The sequence below is a fragment of the Pseudochaenichthys georgianus genome, chromosome 12, assembly GCF_902827115.2.
Source record: "Pseudochaenichthys georgianus chromosome 12, fPseGeo1.2, whole genome shotgun sequence".
Lineage (NCBI taxonomy): Eukaryota > Metazoa > Chordata > Actinopteri > Perciformes > Channichthyidae > Pseudochaenichthys > Pseudochaenichthys georgianus.
The window spans coordinates 21,616,639-21,637,404 of record NC_047514.1 but is presented as its reverse complement, the minus strand read 5'-3'; the positions used below and the strand labels follow the sequence as shown (position 1 = coordinate 21,637,404).

Below are 20,766 nucleotides of genomic sequence, written 5' to 3'. Positions count from 1 at the left end.
GGTCATGTGTGTGTGATGCCTCATTCAAGACATTCAGTGTCCTTTTTTTAACAGAAGACCGTTGCTTGAAGCTGCAGCTAGACTGCAGAAGTATTTGTTTTTGAGGATGGAAAAATGTCACACACAGATATAGGGAGGCTAGACCTATACAATTGATTTATTATGGCTTATAATTTCATGTCAACACGAAGAAGAAGAAAAGATGGCTGCACTGTTCAGTGTCAATCCTGTGGAGATGGAGATGAAGGTTATAAATCTCCAAAATCATGTTCAGCTTAAGTCTCAGCAAAACTCACAACATTTCTGGAGCCTTGTACGCCCAGAAAACTATAAGAACATCACCAAGCAGCACTGAACCTGTCTGCTTTATGTGGCTCTAATTGCCTTTGTGAAGCAGCCTTTTCTGGCATGAATGAAATGTAAATACAGAACAAGACCGACTGATGAACATGTAAATGACTCTATTAGAGTGAACCTAAGTGGGTCCAGCATACACCTGTATGGTGACTCCATGCAGCGCCAGTCATCTCACTAACTGTAAAAAAGAGTGAATGCACTTATTTTACACACGTGCCATAAGATGCTTGCAAGGTGGTGATTAAGGCGATGTATTTACTATGTGGGCCATAAGAAGAAGTGAAAACATTGTAATTTGCTCTTGGACATTTATGTGAATCTTCAGTGAAGTACTTACTATGTTGTCCATATTAATACGTGAGAAATTGTCGTTTTCTTGCACCTTGATGTGAAGTTAAGATTTTAGATAAGCTTTAGGTATTGATTTCACACAAAAGTAGCTTAATTCAACTGATGAGTGCTATGTGAATAAATGTAAGCGATGCGATGCAAGTAGCTCTTGGCCACTTTCATTTTTTCAAAGTAGCTCTCAGGTGGAGAAAGGTTGGAGACCCCTGATTTAATATAATGGTACTTCCAAAGCACTGTGCAATTACAACAGACATCTATAGTATAGATTATATACATACTATAGATATATTATTCTAAAAATGTTAAAAAAAACTTCAACCAAACAACTAATGTGAGTTTTCTTTAAGTTACTTGGCAAGTCAATGTAACACCTCGTAATATGACAGTGCTTGAAATCCTTAATTGCATACTCTCTCTCTTTGGCTCAACACATGCTTGTCCATCCCTGTCACGACCACGCATCTGGTTGTGCGGTGGGGGGGGGGGGGGGGGGGGGTGCACGGTGTCTGTGAGTCGGTGGCAGCCTCGCCTGACCTATAAAAGCCTCTCCGGTCGCAGAGCGGCTCAGATCCTCCGCTCAGGTGCGCCTTGCAGACAGACAGAGATGCGGGTTATGGAGCGCACCTTCCGAGAGCAGCTCTTCTTCCTGGTGTTGAGCCTGTCTGTCCTCAAGGGAGACACCAGATACATCGAGGTAAGCACTTTAAACTTGTGGGTAATTTCACTTCTGTACAGATTCACATTGAGGATATCGTTTCACTTTGTGTGAACACTTTCCCCCCTCCCCCTATGCAGAACAACGAGATTTCAAAAGATGAATTATTTTCATTTTTCAACTCGGAGCTCAAGAGAGAAACACCTGAGGAATTCATTTACCGTCGACCCTTAAGTAAGTCAATTTAAATCTATGTTTTTTGTTGTGCCTATATCTGAGGGTTATAGACTTAATGTGTGCAGTATGAGCAAGATATAATCACATGCTTGCATTTTTCATATCTTAAATGTAATGTCTTTATAATTGTTTTAATTGACAGTTTTGAACAGAACAGACTACTCCCTTTTCTTTCAAGTTTAGTTTTCAGTTTGTTTTATAGGTAGGAAGGACATAAATAAATAATTAAAATTAAATGCAATCTCTTGATATACTTAAAAACATTTTCTACCTGCTGTTTTCTAGTGGTTCTGTCAGTGACATGCACATGTATTTTAATATTGCAAACTGATGTCTCCGTGTCAGGGTGTCTGGACATGGTGGCAGTGGAGGGTCAGTTCACCTTCACAGCAGAGCGTCCTCAGCTCAGCTGCGCTGTTTTCTTCATGGCTGAGCCCAACGAAGTGATCAGTGTGGATTATGACAATGTTGACATCGACTGCAGGGCAGGGGACTTCATCACGGTAAACCAACAACTTCGCACAAATAATCCAATTACCCAAATCCTCTTATTTGTTAAAAAACAATCCAATCATGTGTAAAACAGCATAGTTCTTGGAAATGGAGCTAAAATAGCAAATTAAATCCAAAAAGATATGCAACATTTCCTTACATCTATCTATAATGATGTTTATATTCAGTCATCACTGGTAAGGTTAGCTTTTTTTATACGGCACATCAGGCGAAATAGGGAATATAACAAATGCAACAAAAACAAGGATAGCTAGTTAAAAATCAACACTTGAAATAAGATTCTGCCAGAAATGCAGAGCTATAATATTATTGTATCTTTAAATGACCTTGGGAATATCAGTGATAAACATGAATGTTAATGTTAGTTGTCATGCTTCCAGACGGGGGTCAGTGAACCTGCTTGACTAAGCTTAGAAACACTTCCAAAGACCTTTAGCATAAGGCAATTGTACATAACCTGCTTACTCACAAAGCACGCTGATACTCTCTGCATGCCAAAGTTGTCATGATAGTCCAGTGAGTGAAAACAATGATTGCATTAGAATGTGACTCGGGGTGTCCGCGGGGTCTTAAAAAGTATTAAAAGTTGATAAATCAATTTAGCGAAAATTAAGGCTATTAAAAAATATTAAACGGCGTTTTCCAAGGTATTACATTTTGTAGCTTGTTTTCAATAAGTACATAAATGGTCCAAAGAGGTTGTATTCTACAGTCTGCCTGAATGTAATCATGGCGTAGGTGTGTAGTGTGATTCTGTGTAGTTTATTTATGGCATCCCGTTGGATTTGACGTCATCTGAACAGGACGCTCACTGCTCGATAGCGCGAAGGTCCGTTTACGCCGGTTGCTAAGCAACATCGTTATGGGGAAATGCAAGTCTGCGTTCAAATGGTTGGAAGATAAGGAGGAAGGACAATCAATACTGTATATAGTCAATGTGAGGTCAAGTGTGTCGCCAAGGTAACCGGTTAAAACTCCAAGTGGCGATGAGGTCTTAAAATGTATGGAAAGGGTCTTAAAAAAGGTCTTGAAAGGTTTTACATTTGACTTCAGGATTCCTGCAGATACCCTGATAAATGATACAAAACCCTGCTGACACCACCTGTGACTGTATCTGAATACTCTCCTCTTGTTCATGTGTCCCATGAAGGTGTTTGACGGCTGGGTGATGAAGGGAGAGAAGTTCCCCAGCTCCCAGGATCACCCTCTGCCTCTGTACGAGCGCTATGTGGATTACTGTGACTCTGGATCTCTGAGGAAAAGCGTGCGCTCCTCACAGAACGTGGCCATGGTCTTCTTCCGCATTCACAACGCCGGCAGCAGCTTCACCCTAACAGTCAGGAAACACATCAATCCTTTCCGTAAGTAGTCGCATGCATAAGCAAAATGCATAGAAAAGACATACAAAAGTGCTTTCAGTCATCAATTGAACCAACACGGGATAGTTTGCCATCAATACCTTTCTGGATTAGGAACACGATCACATGGCAAATACAGGGACATATGTACCTCCAAATGTGTTGATTTCTCTATCAAACTAAAAGCACTTACCCATGCTTTCATGATAGATATATCTTGAAGCTGCAGCTTTATATTTAGTGTTACCAACCAATGTCAATACTTAGAAATACAGTTTGTAAATATGAGTTTTTTCTTCTACCAGAAAGGTTGCTCATTACCAAAACCTTTCCCTTTTGCCAATATTGCCATTTATTTGAAATGAACTGTGTGCATTTCTTTGTATGTTGTACCCGCTTCACATCGGGAATCAGGACATCCTTGTAACGCCCTTCCCTTTGCCACTTCTTCTTCTCCCTGCAGCGTGTAATGTCATCTCCCAGTCACCAGAGGGCAGTTACACTATGGTGATCCCGCAGCAGCACAGGAACTGCAGCTTCTCCATCATTTATCCTGTGGCCATCGACGTCTCCGAGTTCAGCCTGGGGCACTACAACAACTTTCCTAAGGTAAAAAAACACATCAAACATTGATTTATGAACAACATCCACTTTAAGATTTATTTTGATTATTTTCCTTTACCTTATTTTTCCCAACGTGTTGGCACTCCTCCAGCACCTTCAAAAGAGCTGACTTAAAATGTGTTCAGGATGTTCAAAGCAGCCACAACAGCACTCTGTCCGTCCCGAAACAAAGCCTCTCTTGCTTAGTATTACTCATTTTCAGTAGAAGGTTTAAGTCATTCATTGGCATACAGTAAGAGGACACAAACAGTTGTTTCCAGTTGCAAATGCACATGCTTTGTAAACCCAGCCATCAATCTGCTCTCTTACACTTCTTACGAAGGACATTCACCTTCTTTTTATTTTTCTCCTAAATATAAAACACGTGTTTTCAAGTCTTTTGACGAAGTTACTGTTCATGTTGTTGAGAAAGTACAAATATTGGATCGAGGAGGGATTTAATAAGTAAAAACAACACCATATCTTACATCATAAAAACATAAACACTGCTCAGCTGCAGGAAAGTTGCAACTGAGACGAGACACACCGACTCAAGTACGCCGAGAAATACAAAGAGCGTTAAATTGCTGCAATCACCTTAATAGAAATTGTTGAAACTCTTCTCACAAGAGCTCGACCTTGTTCCTTTATGGATACAAGTGCTCCAGCTGTATCTCATTGGAATATGGCTTTAAAGCAGTCTTATACATGTTATTAATTGAATGGGAATGGTGTTGGCCACTTACATTAAAACCCTGTATTGGTTTCCACAGAGGGCCTTGCCTGGGTGTGCAGAATCAGGGGATTTCGTGCAGCTGCTGGGAGGAAGTGGCATCGACACATCGAAGCTGCTGCCCATCACGGACCTCTGCATCTCCTTCACTGGACCCAGTGAGTACACCCTGATCTCCTCTCATGATACCAAACTGGTTGAACTGAGGCTAAAGTAATCTGTTGCTGTGCCCTGCAGCCCACATGAAGATCGGCTGTGATAACACCGTGGTGAGGATGGTGTCCAGCGGGAACTACGTCAGCAGAGTGTCCTTCAGCTACAGAGTACTGGGCAGCCAGGAGCTGCAGACCATCAAACTCAACAACGTGGAGGATTTCTGTTTCAACAACTGATCCCAGCAGGACCACAAAGTGACAAATGTATCATTTGACCGCAAACATTTTATCCCAATTATTTGATCAATAAAACAAGACATCCACCTCAGTCAGTCCCTCTGATTGGACTACATTGCCTGAATCCAGAGATATAACCAGAAAAGTGAATAATAATATAAACAGACACAGTAATATAGACTACCACATTTACTGGACTTCAGTTTTTGTTTTTTTGCTTTCATTGTTGCTTTTTGTACAATTGTGTGTATTTATCATGTTTTATTGTTATGTATTGTTGTAATGTTACACATGGTCAACATTCTTGTAAAGGAGTGATTCTGAAATGAATGTCACATTTGTTCATTTTTCTGTATCATTTTGTCACATCCTGCCACTGATGATGCAGAGGGCGTTTCAATGTTCACTATAATAAATACAAGTGTCCATTGCCATTGTAAAGTTACATTTGTATAAAATCTTTTTGTAATAAAATTATACTGCATGACAAAGCAATCAAATATGTTTCCTGTCCTAAAGTGTGCCGCAGTGAAAAACAAAGCAATGCACAACTTACAACATCTAAAGTATTACGACATAGAGCAAGAACGGAATTTATATTAATATATTGTTAAAAAAGTATAATTCTCCTTTATGTTTGTGTAATTGAGATGGGTTTCATAATATAATTTCTAAAGACGGAACAGACAGCAAATACAACTTCAAAATCATTTTACGATCGCATCCATTTACCACATTTTTGGATATATATTATATTCACTTATATTTAGATACAGGACAATCACCCTCTTCTGGCTGGTGGTGTTCTATTTTTTCTGATAATTGCGCAATGAAATTACTTTCAATAAAGTAGTTTTTAGTGGAGAACCCTCGGTGTTCATTTCTCCACCTGTCAAGTTAGGACTGCTTCTGTTCTGTTCAGGATTGCACCAAAAATTACATGAACTTTAAAGGCACCTTTTTTGGTATTTTTGAAACATCTAAGTTAAAAAGACAAGGTTTTAACAAAGATGTCAGTTTGGGTTATAAGTCCATCTGGGCCTTCTAACCATTTCTGCTACTGACAACCAAAACATGGCTGTGAATTGGAGCTCTATGCACTCATTACAACATTGATGGTAATGGTGTGGCTTTAGGAAACACATTGTTGGTTGGTTGGTCCATCATTGTGGTCCACACCCACATATCTTATCTATTGGATGGATTGTCATAAAGTTTTGTACAGATATTCATGGTTCCCAGAGGATGAATCCTAGTGACTTTGGTGATTCTTCGACTTCTTTTCTATTATCACCTGCAGTTTAAACTTGCGCAATATTTATTTTCTCTACCAAATACAAGCAAAACTATTGACATTCCAACCAGCCCTGGCTCTACTTTGTGTAAACGTGCTAATTAACAAATGTTGGCATGCTAAAAAGCTAAAGAGAGAATGGAAACATGGTAACCATTACAAATACAAAGAAATACAACAATTTCCCAAATTGGGATCAATAAAGTTATATCTTATCTCTTATCTTAAAACCGCTAAATAGCATTGTGTGCTGTTGTAGCATTTAGCTCAAAGCACTGATATGCAAAAATGACTGTGAACTCTTTTACTTGTGAGTTAGGGGGAGGATGTAAAGATGTAAAAAATAGTCAATGACCAGCTGTCTTAATACTCACTCAGTTATTTGCAATAATATACAAATAAACATCCATTCACTATTAATGCACATTCCATATATTTCACAATTTTCTCATGTCTCAAACAACCAAGATACCTTTCAGGTTATCATGGAGCACGTGCCACCCCCCCCCTCCCCCCTCCCTCCTCCCTCCTTCACGTCTTTTATGACTATTTATGGTATAAGCGCCCCTCAATGTCACCACAGAGAAAGCAGCAGGCGATATCTCTGAAATGATGGCTTGAATGGAACAAACCAATGGGGCAAGCAGTGATTAAAGGCCTGCAGGTGTATTATCATTGACACACACCTGCAGCCACAGCTGGTGATGAACGGGTGTGTGATGACGTCCGACTGCGGAAATCCACGTGTGTATCCACATACGGTAAGGATAAGCACCTCGAGTGAGCTTTCACTCATCATAGTTGAGCTTTTCATTACATCCCATAAAAAGCAACAACAATGTGTTTGTCCGTCTCTCTCATTATGTCCAAGCCCATTCACTACCACCAAGAAATTGAACAGCAGCATGTCCTACAAATAAAAAGACAAAATAACATTTTCTGAATTGATTTTCAGCAGGACATCATCATTTGTCTGTTCACATGTTCAGTTTTTTTATGTGAAAATGCTTTGGTAAAGGCCAAGGAAAATACAAAATGGAAGATATACCAGGCTTTGGATATACTTCAATAACTGTTAGTAGGATCATTTCAGTGGTGTTTTTAGTCTTTCACTTTGATTTTTTTGACAATTAGAAACATATAATATCACAATCCTTATCCTCTAAAATATTCTTCATGTTTATATAGTTCTATATTTCATACATTTCAATCTTTGTACATTTTATTTATTTGAATGTACATTAAAATAATGGGCTAATATAGTGGAATATCTGTTGTTCCACGTCACTCAGGCAGCTCCACGACGAACAAGCCTGCTGAATACACCAATGAATAAGTTAAAAAAACATGATCTCTAGGATATAATTCATTTTAAAAAATATTTTATATAGATAATTAATATGTTTTTCTTTACATTATAAGTAGAGGCCGGTTCCCACGCTGTACATCAGTCACTTTTATGTCATATACTACAAAACTGTTGAAATGTATCCGCATGTTTTCGACTGACAGGCTTACTGTGATGATGACGGTTTGATTGAAAACCTTTCCTGCTCCACAGATTGAGAAAATCAAGCGTGACATTTGAGTCTGACCTTTCAAAAAGGCTTAATTATCAATACTTTGTCAATCGCTCAGCAGGGGCTTAAAGCGGATGCAGACACTCGATATTTTGAGAGCCGTGCCTGTCATAACATCATACCTTCATACTAATGACTCATAAATTCTTCAGCAGAACTTAAATCGGTGCATATTTAAGAAAAGTTATTCTAATAATGTTTGTCTAGGGTTTTTTTGTTTTGTTTAGAATGTTTCTTTTCCATTATTAACTTACTGATTAGTGGCTGGCATTGCTGATTTTTTAAAGAACCTTTATTTTTGGTGATTCTTGTTCTTCTTGTTTCTATTTAATGGATTACAATGGATCTTGTTTGTGTTGCCTATGGGATCAACGTTATTGGCTTTTCCTCTTGCGTCACCATGACGTTCACACTTTTTTGGCTGTCCCCCACAAGATGAAATGTAATATCTTCGGTGATCCCTGATAAGATAAGATAAGATGGTACTTTATTGATCCCAATTTGGGAAATTGTTTTTGTTGCAGCAGCATAAAAGACAAGGCATTTTACAATAAAACAAAACTAGAAATAAACAAGAATAGAAAGAAAAGAAAATAGAAAATATACATGTTGAAATAGAAAATATACATGTAGATATTATACAAATATATATATATATATATACATAATATGACATATGGAATATAAAATGTAAAATATTGAACAGATTATATATGTGTAAAATCTACAAAATGGTTTTATTACAAGAGAAACTATGGAGCAGAGTTCTCTTCCAGCCAGAGGTGATTTATTGTACAGTGTTATTGCAGTGGGCAGGAATATGTTCCTGTATCGGCCCTTGTGACAGCGGAGCTACTTTCATCGGGTGAAAAATAATCAATTTGTCTTTGGTTCAAGTACATAACTCATGAGTGATCATGGAAGTATACTCTGTGAAAGTATACTCTGTAGTATAGAAAGCTTGTGTCTCACATTATGCTCACTAAATGTCAATAAATTATGCACACCATGTCAACATGGTGTGCAGCTGTGTAACTCTTGTTCTGATAAAATGCTTTAATCCACAAGGACCATACCACATTCGATATCATCACACGCACGCCCGCACGCACACACGCACCTGCACGCACCTGCACGCACGCACACACGCACCTGCGTGCACGCATGCGCGCGCACACACACACACACACACACACACACACACACACACACACAGGTCAGTCTTAATGAGGGCGATGACGCACAAAGTGACGAACAGTATGGACAGAATGTGGGAGATGATAGCTTGAGGCATATTTTTGAAGACAGCAGCCTGATTTGGATGATTGACACTTGGATAGGGAAACAACTGTGCTATGCCTGACAGACATTATACATGTTGATATATATACTGAAATTAATTAAGGAAATCTCCATATTTCTTCATCGTGTCCCTGCTTTCTACTCGACATTTCCTTTTTATTCACTTCATGAAGTTATAAAACTAAATAGTGCTCTTACAGGCATTATGCTTTATGTTTGTCGCATGTTTAACAGACACAATTATTTATTTATTTATTTTGCCTTTTTCTGTCCTTTCCAGTTGATCCTTTGTCTAATTGTGCGTTTCCCATCATCCTCCTTCTTTCTGAGGGGTCAATGAAACTTTCCTTATTTGTTTTTTTTAGTTGAAGTATTTATCTTCCCTTTTCTGTATGGCTACTCAACGTTGATTTCTTGGAGTCATGAAGCAGACACTGGGAATACACATTTCTCAGTAAATAACAGACCAGTTAATGTATTTATTGTCTGATATAAAAATCCGCCAAATGTTTGCATGAAACACAAATTATCCCTATTTATTCCAAATGACGTTGATCTGTAGATATTTCAAATGACTCATGCTGGAAACAGTTGTATGTGGACTCAGGTGTTAGCTCTTTTGTCTTAAGCCTTTTTTAAATGCCAGTAATTCCCCCCTCCCACACTTAGCAGACGTCATGATTATACTGATTTCAATTACCACCAGAGATGCTCACGACATATGACTCAAACTATACGATGGGTGGGAAAGGTCTCCTCTGCTGGAGACCAGTTCCTGAACATGACGTTTGGTAATAGGAAATGAGGAGACAGTTATTTTTGAAGAGTCTGTGTGAAAGTAGAGGGTGAGATTATAAATAATCACATTTTAAAATAATCAAATGACACTTGTAATTGATTGCAACCTTTTAAAAATGGAACAAAAAATACATAATTACTGCATGGCATCTTCCCAAGGGAGATATGCTGATTATCCTGCTCGATTACAGCCAATCAAAGACACATGGCATTGTAACAGTGAGGGTGCACCATCTGCGCACATGAAAGCATCACACTTGCCACTGCACATGCTTTCAGTAATCCCCCCCCCCCCCCCATGTCACAGCTAAGAATGTCATCGTCGCAAACTGCCTGCTTGGGTATTCTGGGAAAAGGCACGTACAGAGGAAACTCCTCAGTAACAGCAGCTTGAGCGAACACTTGTGTCCACCCCGAGGTGACAATATCAGCATTACTGCCGGAGGGTAAGACATGTCCGAGTGATTGGCAGACGCTCCTGGACCCAGGTGGTCCGAGCGTACAGGGACCGCCATGTGTCATTAAAACTGTTAAATGTCCAGTGAGTGAAAGCCTAATAGCAGCACACGCCCTCGCACACTCTCATAATGCACTCCAGTGGAGTACTGCATGTTATACTGGTTTACTTCCACTCTATCACATTTCAGAGACTTGATGTACGGTTTCTCTACTTTAGTTAATATTCGTACTTTAGGAATACGATTTTAACATGAAAACGATGAGCATAAAAATAAAAAAATTCTTGTTTTTGGCTACAAACCCCTTGCAAGAAAGACACAATACCCCACCCAAATCAGATGCTTTTATCAGTTTTGTTTTACCAGAACATCCTGTTTTAGGAGATGTCCCATCAGTTGATCTTGAGTCTTATGAAAGTACATTTATTCAAGTACTGAGCTTGAATACACATTTGAGAAACTTGTACTCTACCCAAGTATTCATTTTATACTACTTTGTGCATGTGCATGTGTGAATATATAACTGTGTGTATTTGTATCTGTATGTGCATGTGTGCACACAAAACACAACTGTGTGTGCATGTACCATATTATAAGAAGCATGTGCATGTATACAAAACAACTTAGTGGAAAACTGAATTTCCCCTCGGGGGATCAATAAAGGTCCATCTTTACTTTAAACTAGTTTAGACAATTTTGTACTTTTACTGCACTTTTAAAGATGTATTTACTAGTTGCTTTATAAACTCAGATTTTGACACACAATGCTTTGGAAAAACGTATAAAATATGACTATTTTTTATCTTGATCAAACCATCCAACATTATATCAAAGTAACTAAAACCACGAGTCGGTTAACTAATAATTTATTGGCAGCAAGAAGTTTTTTGTTGAAACATATTTCACATTTCTATCTTCTTAAATGTGAAGACATGCTGCTTTAGAATATTTTAAAAGTTTTTTCTGCAATTGGTATTTTTACACACGTTCATTTTCCTAATCGTACTTAAATACTTTTACCATTCTCGATGCAGTACTTTTAATTGAAATTGAGTATTTTTACAGTGTGGTATTAGCACTTCTACTCAAGTAAAGATTTTATTATAATACATTATTTTGTCACACACTGTAAGTTGTTATTTGGAAAGACTGACTCAGAACTTTAAAGTTTTCCAAAGAAATCTTCTAAAATATCAGTATATCTAAGGAAAGAACTAACAAAACACCATTTTGAAGCTATAAACATTACAGACTGAACATCTGAAAACGTAAACACAACAGTTGGCCTATCCACCGAGATGCTGTGCATGTTTTAATGACCTAACATGAGGGAAAGCGTGTCCCTCCTCAGGGAACTCAGACTGACAGCAAGACGGACAAGGGACACAAATATCTCCTCTTAAATGCACCATCTGGCTGTGAAAACGCCTCCAAGGACAAGTGTGGAGTATTTAACTTTTGACATTTATATTAGAACAGGGACGAATAAAAAATGATGACAAAGGTTTAAAGACACATTTTATAGATGACAAAGATGACTTTTAAAGGTTAATGCCATTCAATGAATCGTCAGTAATGACCTGGACGTTCTTTTACCGTCAAGACAAAACTAGGAGAGACGACAATTATTTTAAAAATACAATGACACCATATTCATTTTCCTTTTTTATTTCCAAGTAACAAAGATAACGCTAATATAAACACTACTTTAATTTTGATCAGAAGAAGCTCTGCATTGAGACCAGTGATTCTTGAGACATGGGATAATACACATCCTGCATTTATTGCAGCTTTTAGGTTTTAAAATGCACATATTTCCCATCTAAGATCTATACATCTATCCCATCTAAGTCGTTATTTAACAGCTCCAGGCTGAATTTGGTACCAACATTGTGACTTTGGGGTAGAGTGTCTATTTCCTAAGCATTACATTCACAATGCTACATGCTTGGGGTATCCTAATAGAACTTATTCAACTGACGGGACATTTACTGTTCTGTTTTTAATTGCACGACATTGACAAGATTTACAGGTAGCGGATTCTTTCTGTAGACGTCTACTTCTTTTTCTTCTGCTGCTCTTGGAAGAAGTCGTTGCAGGCAACAGTCAGAGCGGCCACCAACACCACAAACTCATTGAAATCCACCTCGTTGTCTTTGTTAGAGTCCAGGTCATTCATGATTTTCTCCACCAGCATCGGATCCTTCTGAGACTGGAGAATAGAAAATTAAAAGAAAATATTAGCCCAACCAAAGAATCGGTTTTGTGGCTCGTAGTGTTTCTATTATTCCCCTGTAAAATAGGACTTGTCACTAATCGTATTAACACTTCAGATCACTGTTCTAGCCATTTTGGGTCATAATATAGGAAGTATCAGTATTTCCATGTTAAGTTACACCCCTGTAGTTATTGGATAGTTATTGGAGCGTCATGTTGCCTGGAGGCAGAAGCGTCCATGCGTGTCCAGCAGAGAGCAGAGTGATGTCGCTGCTAACTGAGCCCTGAGCTGCCGCTCATCACACTCCACGAAATGTATTGCTTTTGCTCATTTCCTCCAGGATTGAGAAACAAGACATGGCTTTCCTCTTACACCCTCTAAACCTCCAAGGCACTGGTGATCTTTACGCCGTTTAACTCACTTAAGTAACATGTTGTGGCAAAGGTTCAAATTAAAATACAGTCTACACTAAGGGCAAACCCTCATGGGAGTTATTTATTTCATTTCTAACAGTCACAAATACTCAAAGATCAATTAGAAAGCTGTTTGAGTTAAGGTGAAATGAGAAAAAAATGCTAAACAATATTCTACACTTCTTATCAAAAGATTCCTATCAGGAATTCATAACAAAATCTATATTTTTCAGTTATTTACTTTTTTTTAAAAGTTGAATTTCATGCTTTCTCCTTAAGTAAAATAATAAATATAAAAATAAAAATAGCCTAGATCAAAACACATTTTGGACAACTATAAGAAGATTGACTGTTTCAGATTGTTATATATATATATATATATATATATATATAATGTGTATACTTATACAGTATATTCCAATATATATAGAATACAAAATTAATTAAATTTCATCTATGTTGCTCTGTCGAAAATATCTCATTTCCATTTAGCCTTGTGGACATTTTTCAACAAAATGGTAAAAAAACATGTTTATTATCATCTTTTAAGAGAGACACTTGATAAATAAAAGAAAGTTGGACAAATTCTTTAATATTAAATATTTGAATGAATACAAACAATAGTTGTACAATTTAATGAAATGATATTAAAGATACCAGTCCTGAACCGAGAGCCAACTTGATCTAAACTCAAATTGAAATAATGATAACAAATTATTGAAAAAGTCAAATAGCCTGCCATGGGAGCATCTTTTTAAAGACACCCAGTCATTTCTAAACTAATAAATATACAGTGATGCATCCAGCCTTGGTGTGGGAGTGTCAGTGTTTTCTGTCGGAGGAAACTGAGTTCAAATGTTTGGCTGCACTCAGGGGGGAATGCAGCCCGAGGGGATGTGGTGGTGACGTCACGGCGGTGTCTATATTTGGAGGCGATACGAGCCACTGATGTTGATGTGTGAGCACCTGAGGCTCCCCAACCGCATGAGGGAGGAACAGAAGTGGAAATAAAAAAATCTATCTGAAGACATCGGCGGTTTGACTCTCAGGCCTCGTCCGCTTTGTGTTGGTCTCAATCATGTGAAATCTGGTACAGGCGGCTATCACACGGACCCAGGGGCCGGGGCTTATCTGAAATGACCTCATCTATCTCCCGCTGCACATCCTTTATTTCGCACGCTGCTATGACGTGAGAGCCAGCAGCAGTGTTACTCTGACAGCAGGATAGCAATCAATGAGAAAACAATTTCCTGAGACAAGGTCACAATGCTCCTCTGTAAACCTCACAAAACATGGTTATTTCATTTAACTTTAAAGCGAGTCAGCAACAGCCAAGCATCGTCCATTGGTCACTACACAACAGATCCACGGAGGAAATTAAGGAGATGTAAAGGCCCCACTTTGGTGATCCAACACACTTCCAATGAGATGACGTTCCTGGGGATAGGCTAAATGTCTGAATGAATCTGGAGTCACGTGTCCTTTAACACTGCAATACATGCTGTATAAATCATGTTACGGAAACAGAGGGGTTTAGGCTGTTGCCGGTCTTATTATATGGTTGGTTTTGTGGCACATTTGTAAGGCTGTGCCAATCCTGCAATTTCCCCACAGGAGAAAGAGTTGACATGCTGAAAACCCAACCCCTGCAGCCCCGCGGGTCTGGGGGGATTGTCCCCCAGGAGATCTTTTGAAATACTAACATAAAATACACATTCTGGTACTCTCTTGAGAAGAAAAATAAATAAATCTATTACTACACAACATATTTTAAAAAATGAATGCCATTTTAGTTTTCTGTTACTTTGTTCTGAAAGCTGAACCTGCTGCTCCTCACTGAGAGAAGAGGGAAGAGGCTGTGAATTACTTTACATTGTGGATAAGGGTTGATAGCCCCCATTGTTCTGTGTGTCAAAATGAAAGACAGCCCACACACCTATCAATCATCAAACCGAGGGGTCTTATTTCATTACGTGTTGATTTCTATCAACACGTAATGTTGTATCGATGTATAGAGATGTACTACAGCAAAAGTATTCTCCGTCGGGACTTCCTGCAACAACACCACGCCGTTATCTTGATTCTGATTGGCCAGAAGACATTATCAAAGATGTTCTATTGAGAAGACGATCACTACCTGACAAAAGTTTTCAAAACCGTTTCTCGTCTTCGGTATTTCCAGACAAGTGACTGCTGAAATCAATCTTACTAACTGCTGTCTGTACAATTAACTCCACGCGAGTTGGCGGGCTTTATTTTGCTTACTTTAACATCATTTTTCATGGTGGGGCTAAGCCATTTCTTGGTACGGCTGTAGCCTACCCCAGCCATACCCTGGTGCCGCCACTGAACATAATAATAAAATAATTAAAATGTTGTATTCAGCCCTGATTTAAACAGTGGGGCCCGCCCATGACGTTGGGTCTGCTCTGACTGAAGCTTTATGCTAAAACTTTGTTATGTTTCTCTTTAGTTCCAATACGACTATGGCATTGTATGTGAGAGTAACTTACAGCAAGTATTTGTCAAGAAAGCACTCCCACACTAAAAAAAAGGTATCATCATGATTAACCCTACTATTTAAACATGCACAAGGAATTAATGTGCTTATTTTTTGGAAAAATCAACATAATTAAAGTCACCAAGTTGCTAATTAGAATAAATATATTAGCAAACATGAGCAAAATGCTTAACGCAGTATTATTCAAATAATTCAGCCAGTTTAAATAACAGCTAATAACTGCATTTTTGTTGTCATCTGACATGTAATGAAGCTCTTTTACTTCCCTTGTTTCATTTTTGTAAAGCAAAAAAGATAATGACATGGGCAGAGCAAAAGGCCTACAACTAACTTCTACCATTATTTATTTTTTAAAGGATCCTCCCAAGCTATTATTTAGTACTTGTAGGTTATAAGCGTATCCCTTTTTTAAACTAATTGTATTTAAATAAACAATAAATGAAATCAACTTCCTTATAGATGTTGAAATGTCCACTAACCGTGAGGAAGTCGGTGAGCTCGCAGTTGAGGAGCTCCTTCAACTCTCCCTTGTTGAGCTTATATCTGTCTCCATCGTTTCCGGAGTAGTTGTAGAAAACCGTTATCAGTGCATCCATTGCACCCTCCAGCTGGCTCGGCATTGCAGCTTCCTGACAATGAAAATGTCATCGATTTTAAATAATATAATAAACTAATACTTCAATAGAGTAAGAAACAAAAATGTCCATGTGAGAGGTGTCCTTACCTGGTTAGAGTCCTGAACAGATGAGATGAGAGACGTTGCAGCGGAGCTTGTTTATGAGGAAATGAGCCGAAGCTTAGAGAGCCTTCCCCTATCTTTGCACCGATAATTAATTCCACAGGTGAGACGCCCATGGTAACTGTGTTTTTTTCCAGGTATAAATCTGTTAAGTGAAAAACAAAGCCTGTACCAGTGTAACCCTGAAACCCCGTGGGAGTTCATCGGCAATGCAACGGCTTTCACACCTGTCTGCATCCCTTACATCCCTGAAGTCACTCCAGCAGTACTTCCTCAAAGGAGGATGTGTTAAGAGATCTACGTATATTCATCCTTAAGGAAGATTGTTTTATGTGTTCGTAACAATGCTAGAAGCACATTTACACACATCTTTTAATGATTCCATGCCTGGCCTGATATGTGTCATCTTCAGGAATGGTTAATGGGAACCAACACTGGGGAAATATATGAATTGAAATAAATGTAAATTAGGAATTTAAATCAGTCATCCAATAGCCTTATCTACAGTGTGGGAAAGTAGCTTGAATTAAAATGCATTTTATTTGATATTGCAGTGATAAATCAGTACAACGATGTGAAGAGTCACACTGAGATATGGGGATATTTTAGTGTACTATAAATGTCAACACAATGCATTTTTACTATTTCCGCTTTAGGGAATAGTAAAGACAAATAAGGAAGGGAATTGTTAGCATCCCTTGCCCAACTATTTATTTTTTATAAAAGGTGGTGGTCTGGCCGATGGTTGTCGTAAAACATCAAGGACCTTGATGCCAAAGAGTGTGTGATAAGGTGTATGCAACAAATAAACTTGGTTTGGGAAATAATGTTATTTCAGGTAAATCTCTTATTATACGTACATTTGGAAACGCATTGTTTCTCATGCATCAAATCTCTTTTTTTTGTATTTTAACCAGACTGCAAAAAATGTAAACATTACTACACAAAATGACCAAAAGGAAAGGACCAAAGATAACAACCGTTGAACTCAATAAGGAAAAATCTACGCCAGATAAGCAATCAGCTACTGTGTTTTCTAAGTGAAAATAAAATCTGTTGTCACTAGACATCATGTTCCTCAAAAATTATTTGTGTTTCTCATAAAACTTATTGCACATGATGCAAATTAGTTACAAAAGTTCATTTCTAGAAGACATGTTTCCTAATGGCCACATCTATAGTCCATTGATTTTGAGTTGTGTGTACTTTACCCGACAAAGAGTCTTTTGTGTTTTCTTCTTAGGCAGACTTGGTTTCACTTCATATCAGTAAAATAAATATAACTCGTAGTGACTTGCATTGCTTGCCAGCAAGCCACCATTCTCTCATTCCCATTGTACGACTCAAACTCCTCATGTTTCCATTGTACGGATTATTTTTAGCAACGGCATCCTTGGTCGTTCTGTGTCCTACGGTCGCTCTCACACACATAGTCCCTCCTCCATCACTGAGTCATACCTGCCAGTGGAAAATAACACTCCGATCAGCCCTCAGCCCCCGAAGACTACTCCTGAGGGACATTAGTTATCAGGTGTCACCAAAGCTTTTCTTCCACTTGCAGCCACTGCAAAGGAAAAGATAGGTTTCCATTTATTAAGATGATGAAACATTTTCCCATCACAGCAGCTAATAGTGACTGTTGGAAGGAAAGTCATCCATTAAAACACCACATCCAACACTGAAAGGCTTTCAAATCATTTTAAAACAATAATTCCCAACTAAGACAATAGCAAAAAATGTGCAATTCACCAGCAGTTTATAGTTTCTAAACAAATATTATCGCAGGTGAGTCTCAGTTAAATGAAAGACATGTTTATAATATTAATCTGAGTATGTCTACCCTCAAACGGTATACATAAAACACAAGACTCCTTTCTACATTCATTTCATTTCAATATTTTGAGAGAAAACTAATTTGTTTTGCATGTGGGAGCCTGTGTCTTTTGAAAAATATGCATTGTAAAGCCGTCCTAGAGATCTTCAAGGTGACGAAACGCTTGCCTCCTACCTTGAAAGATGATCATGGAGCATAATTTCCTGTCCCCTCGTGGACCCTCAGGTCCTCTGCAGCATCTTCAATGTCACTGCAAAAACAATAGACCATATTTATTTAGTTTGCACCTAAGCCTTTTCCTGCTGCAATAAGACAAGCAACACATTTATAATGAATACATTTGTATTCAGTAATAGCTAACTACATTTTAGAATTTTTAACGAAGATTGTAAAAGTTAATCAAATGACTAAACTGTTAACTTTCTGCACTTCTGTCTTTGCCTTTTAGGCCACCATTCTTACATACTTGTTAGTACAATAGGTGACCCTTTTAGTTTTAAGTGACATTTTTGCACTTTGTTTCTATATCTCAACAGTTACTACATAATTTAATATGGACGTTCATTAGGCCTATATATAATTCACTTTGGTGATGATCTAACTTTTAATAACCTGTTCAAAAGTTGTACTTTTCCTATAGGCTACTGGTTTATTAGCTTATCACCAAGTACCTGAAACTAATAATGCCATGCCAAATAGCAATATCTCCACTTTTTGTTTACTGCTAATTAGCCAATGCTAGCATGCTAACACACCAAAATAAGATGGTGAGCATGGTAAACATTCCACCTATTAAACATTAGCATATTAGCGTGCTACTGTTAGCATTTAGCTCAAAGCTACAAACGTCCTGAGTACTGCCTGTTAAAACAAAACAAATGTATCCCATGAAAGGTGTAGAACGGGAAGAAGAGTGAGTATCAAACCTAAAACTGGAGATGTGGAGCCCAGTAGAGAGACAACAGCAGGTGGCTGATATTTAAAAGCTTGGTGAAGGCCAGCAGTGCCAGGTGCCACCACATCAGGTGCACACACCCCCTGCAGGAGAGGACAGGGGAGACACTTTTTTTCACTGTGTGAGATCAAACCTGCAGCAGGTCTCAGACTGACTCTCTATTCTCAGGTTCTCATACACTCCTCTGCTGTGCTGACTGCAGGCTCTGTGTTGACCTGCACCGGTTCCTGTTCCTTTCATACCTAAAGTGATGTTCACACATGCTGTCACACAGCTTCAAATAGCCTTATAACAGAAGTATACTGAAATAATTGAGGCAGAGCCATTTCCACAACTCTGTTTCTCTGTCCATGGCTCCATATCCATCTCTTGCACAATAGTTAAACAACTAGATAATGCAATTCCTGAAGATATTGCTAGTGGGAATGCTTTATGCTGAAAAGCTGATGCTGAACTGCTATGCTGAAATGTAATGTGTAAGAAGAAAGTGAAGAATTTAGATTGAAATGATACATGAACACTGGGGGCTTGAATGTGTGATAAGAGAAGAAAAGAAAGTAAAAAAGCTTGGAAAAGCAGCAGAATATTTGAACTGCAAACTATTGAACTAACTTGATGGCGCCATGGCAACGGTATTTGATGATGACACCCCATAATATGCTTAGATATGTTGATGGCTGCATCGTTACCAAACCTGTGAAGTTTTGGGCTGTTTGGAGCATTTTCACAGAAGTTATGAGAAAACCGTGTTTCATGGCGAGCATTGTGTTGCCATGGCAACAGCATTTGAAGAAATCTAAAAACTGTCCCGTAGATGTCTTCACGGCTGGACTGTTAGCACACATGTGAAGTTTTTGCACTTTTTGACCATTTTCTTATCAGTTACGACAACATCGTGTTTCATGGCGAGGGATGGAATGCCGTTTCCATGGAAACGGCATATGATGACACCCCATAATTGACATAGAGCTGTTGAGGGCCAGACCATTAACCATCATCTGAAGTCTGGTGCTGTTTTAGATTATTTGCATAGGTATCACGACAACATCGTGTTTTAAGGCGAGGGATGCGTTTCCATGGAAACGGCATATGGTTAGATCTCAGATTTGGCATAGAGCCGTTGAGGCCTGGACCGGTGATATACAAGTGAAGAGTGGGGGACGATTGGACCGTGCGTCCATTGGAGTTACAGCGACATCGTGTTTTATGGCGAGGGATGCGTTGCCATGGTAACACCACATTACGTAACATCAGATTTGATGTAGAGCTGTTCAGGGCCACAGTGTTAACCATCATGTGATGTTTTCTGGCGTCAGTTGGAGTTATGACATCAACGTGTTCCATCACACAAGATGTGTAACATTTTAAAGTTGGAATGAGGTTTCTGAGTGAAAGTATGAAGGAACAGTTAGCAGTTGAAGAAGGAGCAGTTAGGAGTTGAAGTCGCATGAAGAT

The 20,766-nt window shown here is 38.5% G+C and overlaps 2 protein-coding genes across 2 annotated transcripts; one reads left to right on the top strand and one right to left on the bottom strand.

Moving 5' to 3' along the window:
• Positions 1-1,290: 1,290 nt before the first annotated feature.
• Positions 1,291-5,676, top strand: crhbp (corticotropin releasing hormone binding protein). The gene is made up of 7 exons (XM_034096296.1): positions 1,291-1,402; positions 1,504-1,597; positions 1,946-2,103; positions 3,264-3,474; positions 3,935-4,080; positions 4,848-4,965; positions 5,045-5,676. Exons 1-7 carry the CDS (start codon positions 1,313-1,315, stop codon positions 5,197-5,199), a joined length of 972 nt encoding a protein of 323 aa, XP_033952187.1. The 5' UTR covers positions 1,291-1,312; the 3' UTR covers positions 5,200-5,676.
• A 6,692-nt stretch (positions 5,677-12,368) lies between these two features.
• s100z (S100 calcium binding protein Z) lies at positions 12,369-19,367 on the bottom strand. Its single transcript, XM_034096274.2, has 6 exons — positions 19,283-19,367; positions 18,531-18,606; positions 17,981-18,086; positions 16,508-16,667; positions 16,263-16,412; positions 12,369-12,843 (listed from the first exon to the last, which is right to left on the bottom strand). The coding sequence occupies exons 5-6, from the start codon at positions 16,401-16,403 to the stop codon at positions 12,688-12,690; spliced, it is 297 nt and encodes a 98-aa protein (XP_033952165.1). The 5' UTR covers positions 16,404-16,412; positions 16,508-16,667; positions 17,981-18,086; positions 18,531-18,606; positions 19,283-19,367; the 3' UTR covers positions 12,369-12,687.
• Between the last annotated feature and the right edge of the window lie 1,399 nt (positions 19,368-20,766).

Coding starts and splice junctions, on each gene's coding strand:
- crhbp (XM_034096296.1), top strand. CDS start 1,313: ATGCGGGTTATGGAGCGCACCTTCCGAGAGCAGCTCTTCTTCCTGGTG. Junction 1,403..1,503: donor GAGACACCAGATACATCGAG/GTAAGCACTTTA, acceptor CCCCCTATGCAG/AACAACGAGATTTCAAAAGA. Junction 4,966..5,044: donor CATCTCCTTCACTGGACCCA/GTGAGTACACCC, acceptor TGTGCCCTGCAG/CCCACATGAAGATCGGCTGT.
- s100z (XM_034096274.2), bottom strand. CDS start 16,403: ATGCCGAGCCAGCTGGAGGGTGCAATGGATGCACTGATAACGGTTTTC. Junction 12,844..16,262: donor AGCTCACCGACTTCCTCACG/GTTAGTGGACAT, acceptor TCTATTCTCCAG/TCTCAGAAGGATCCGATGCT.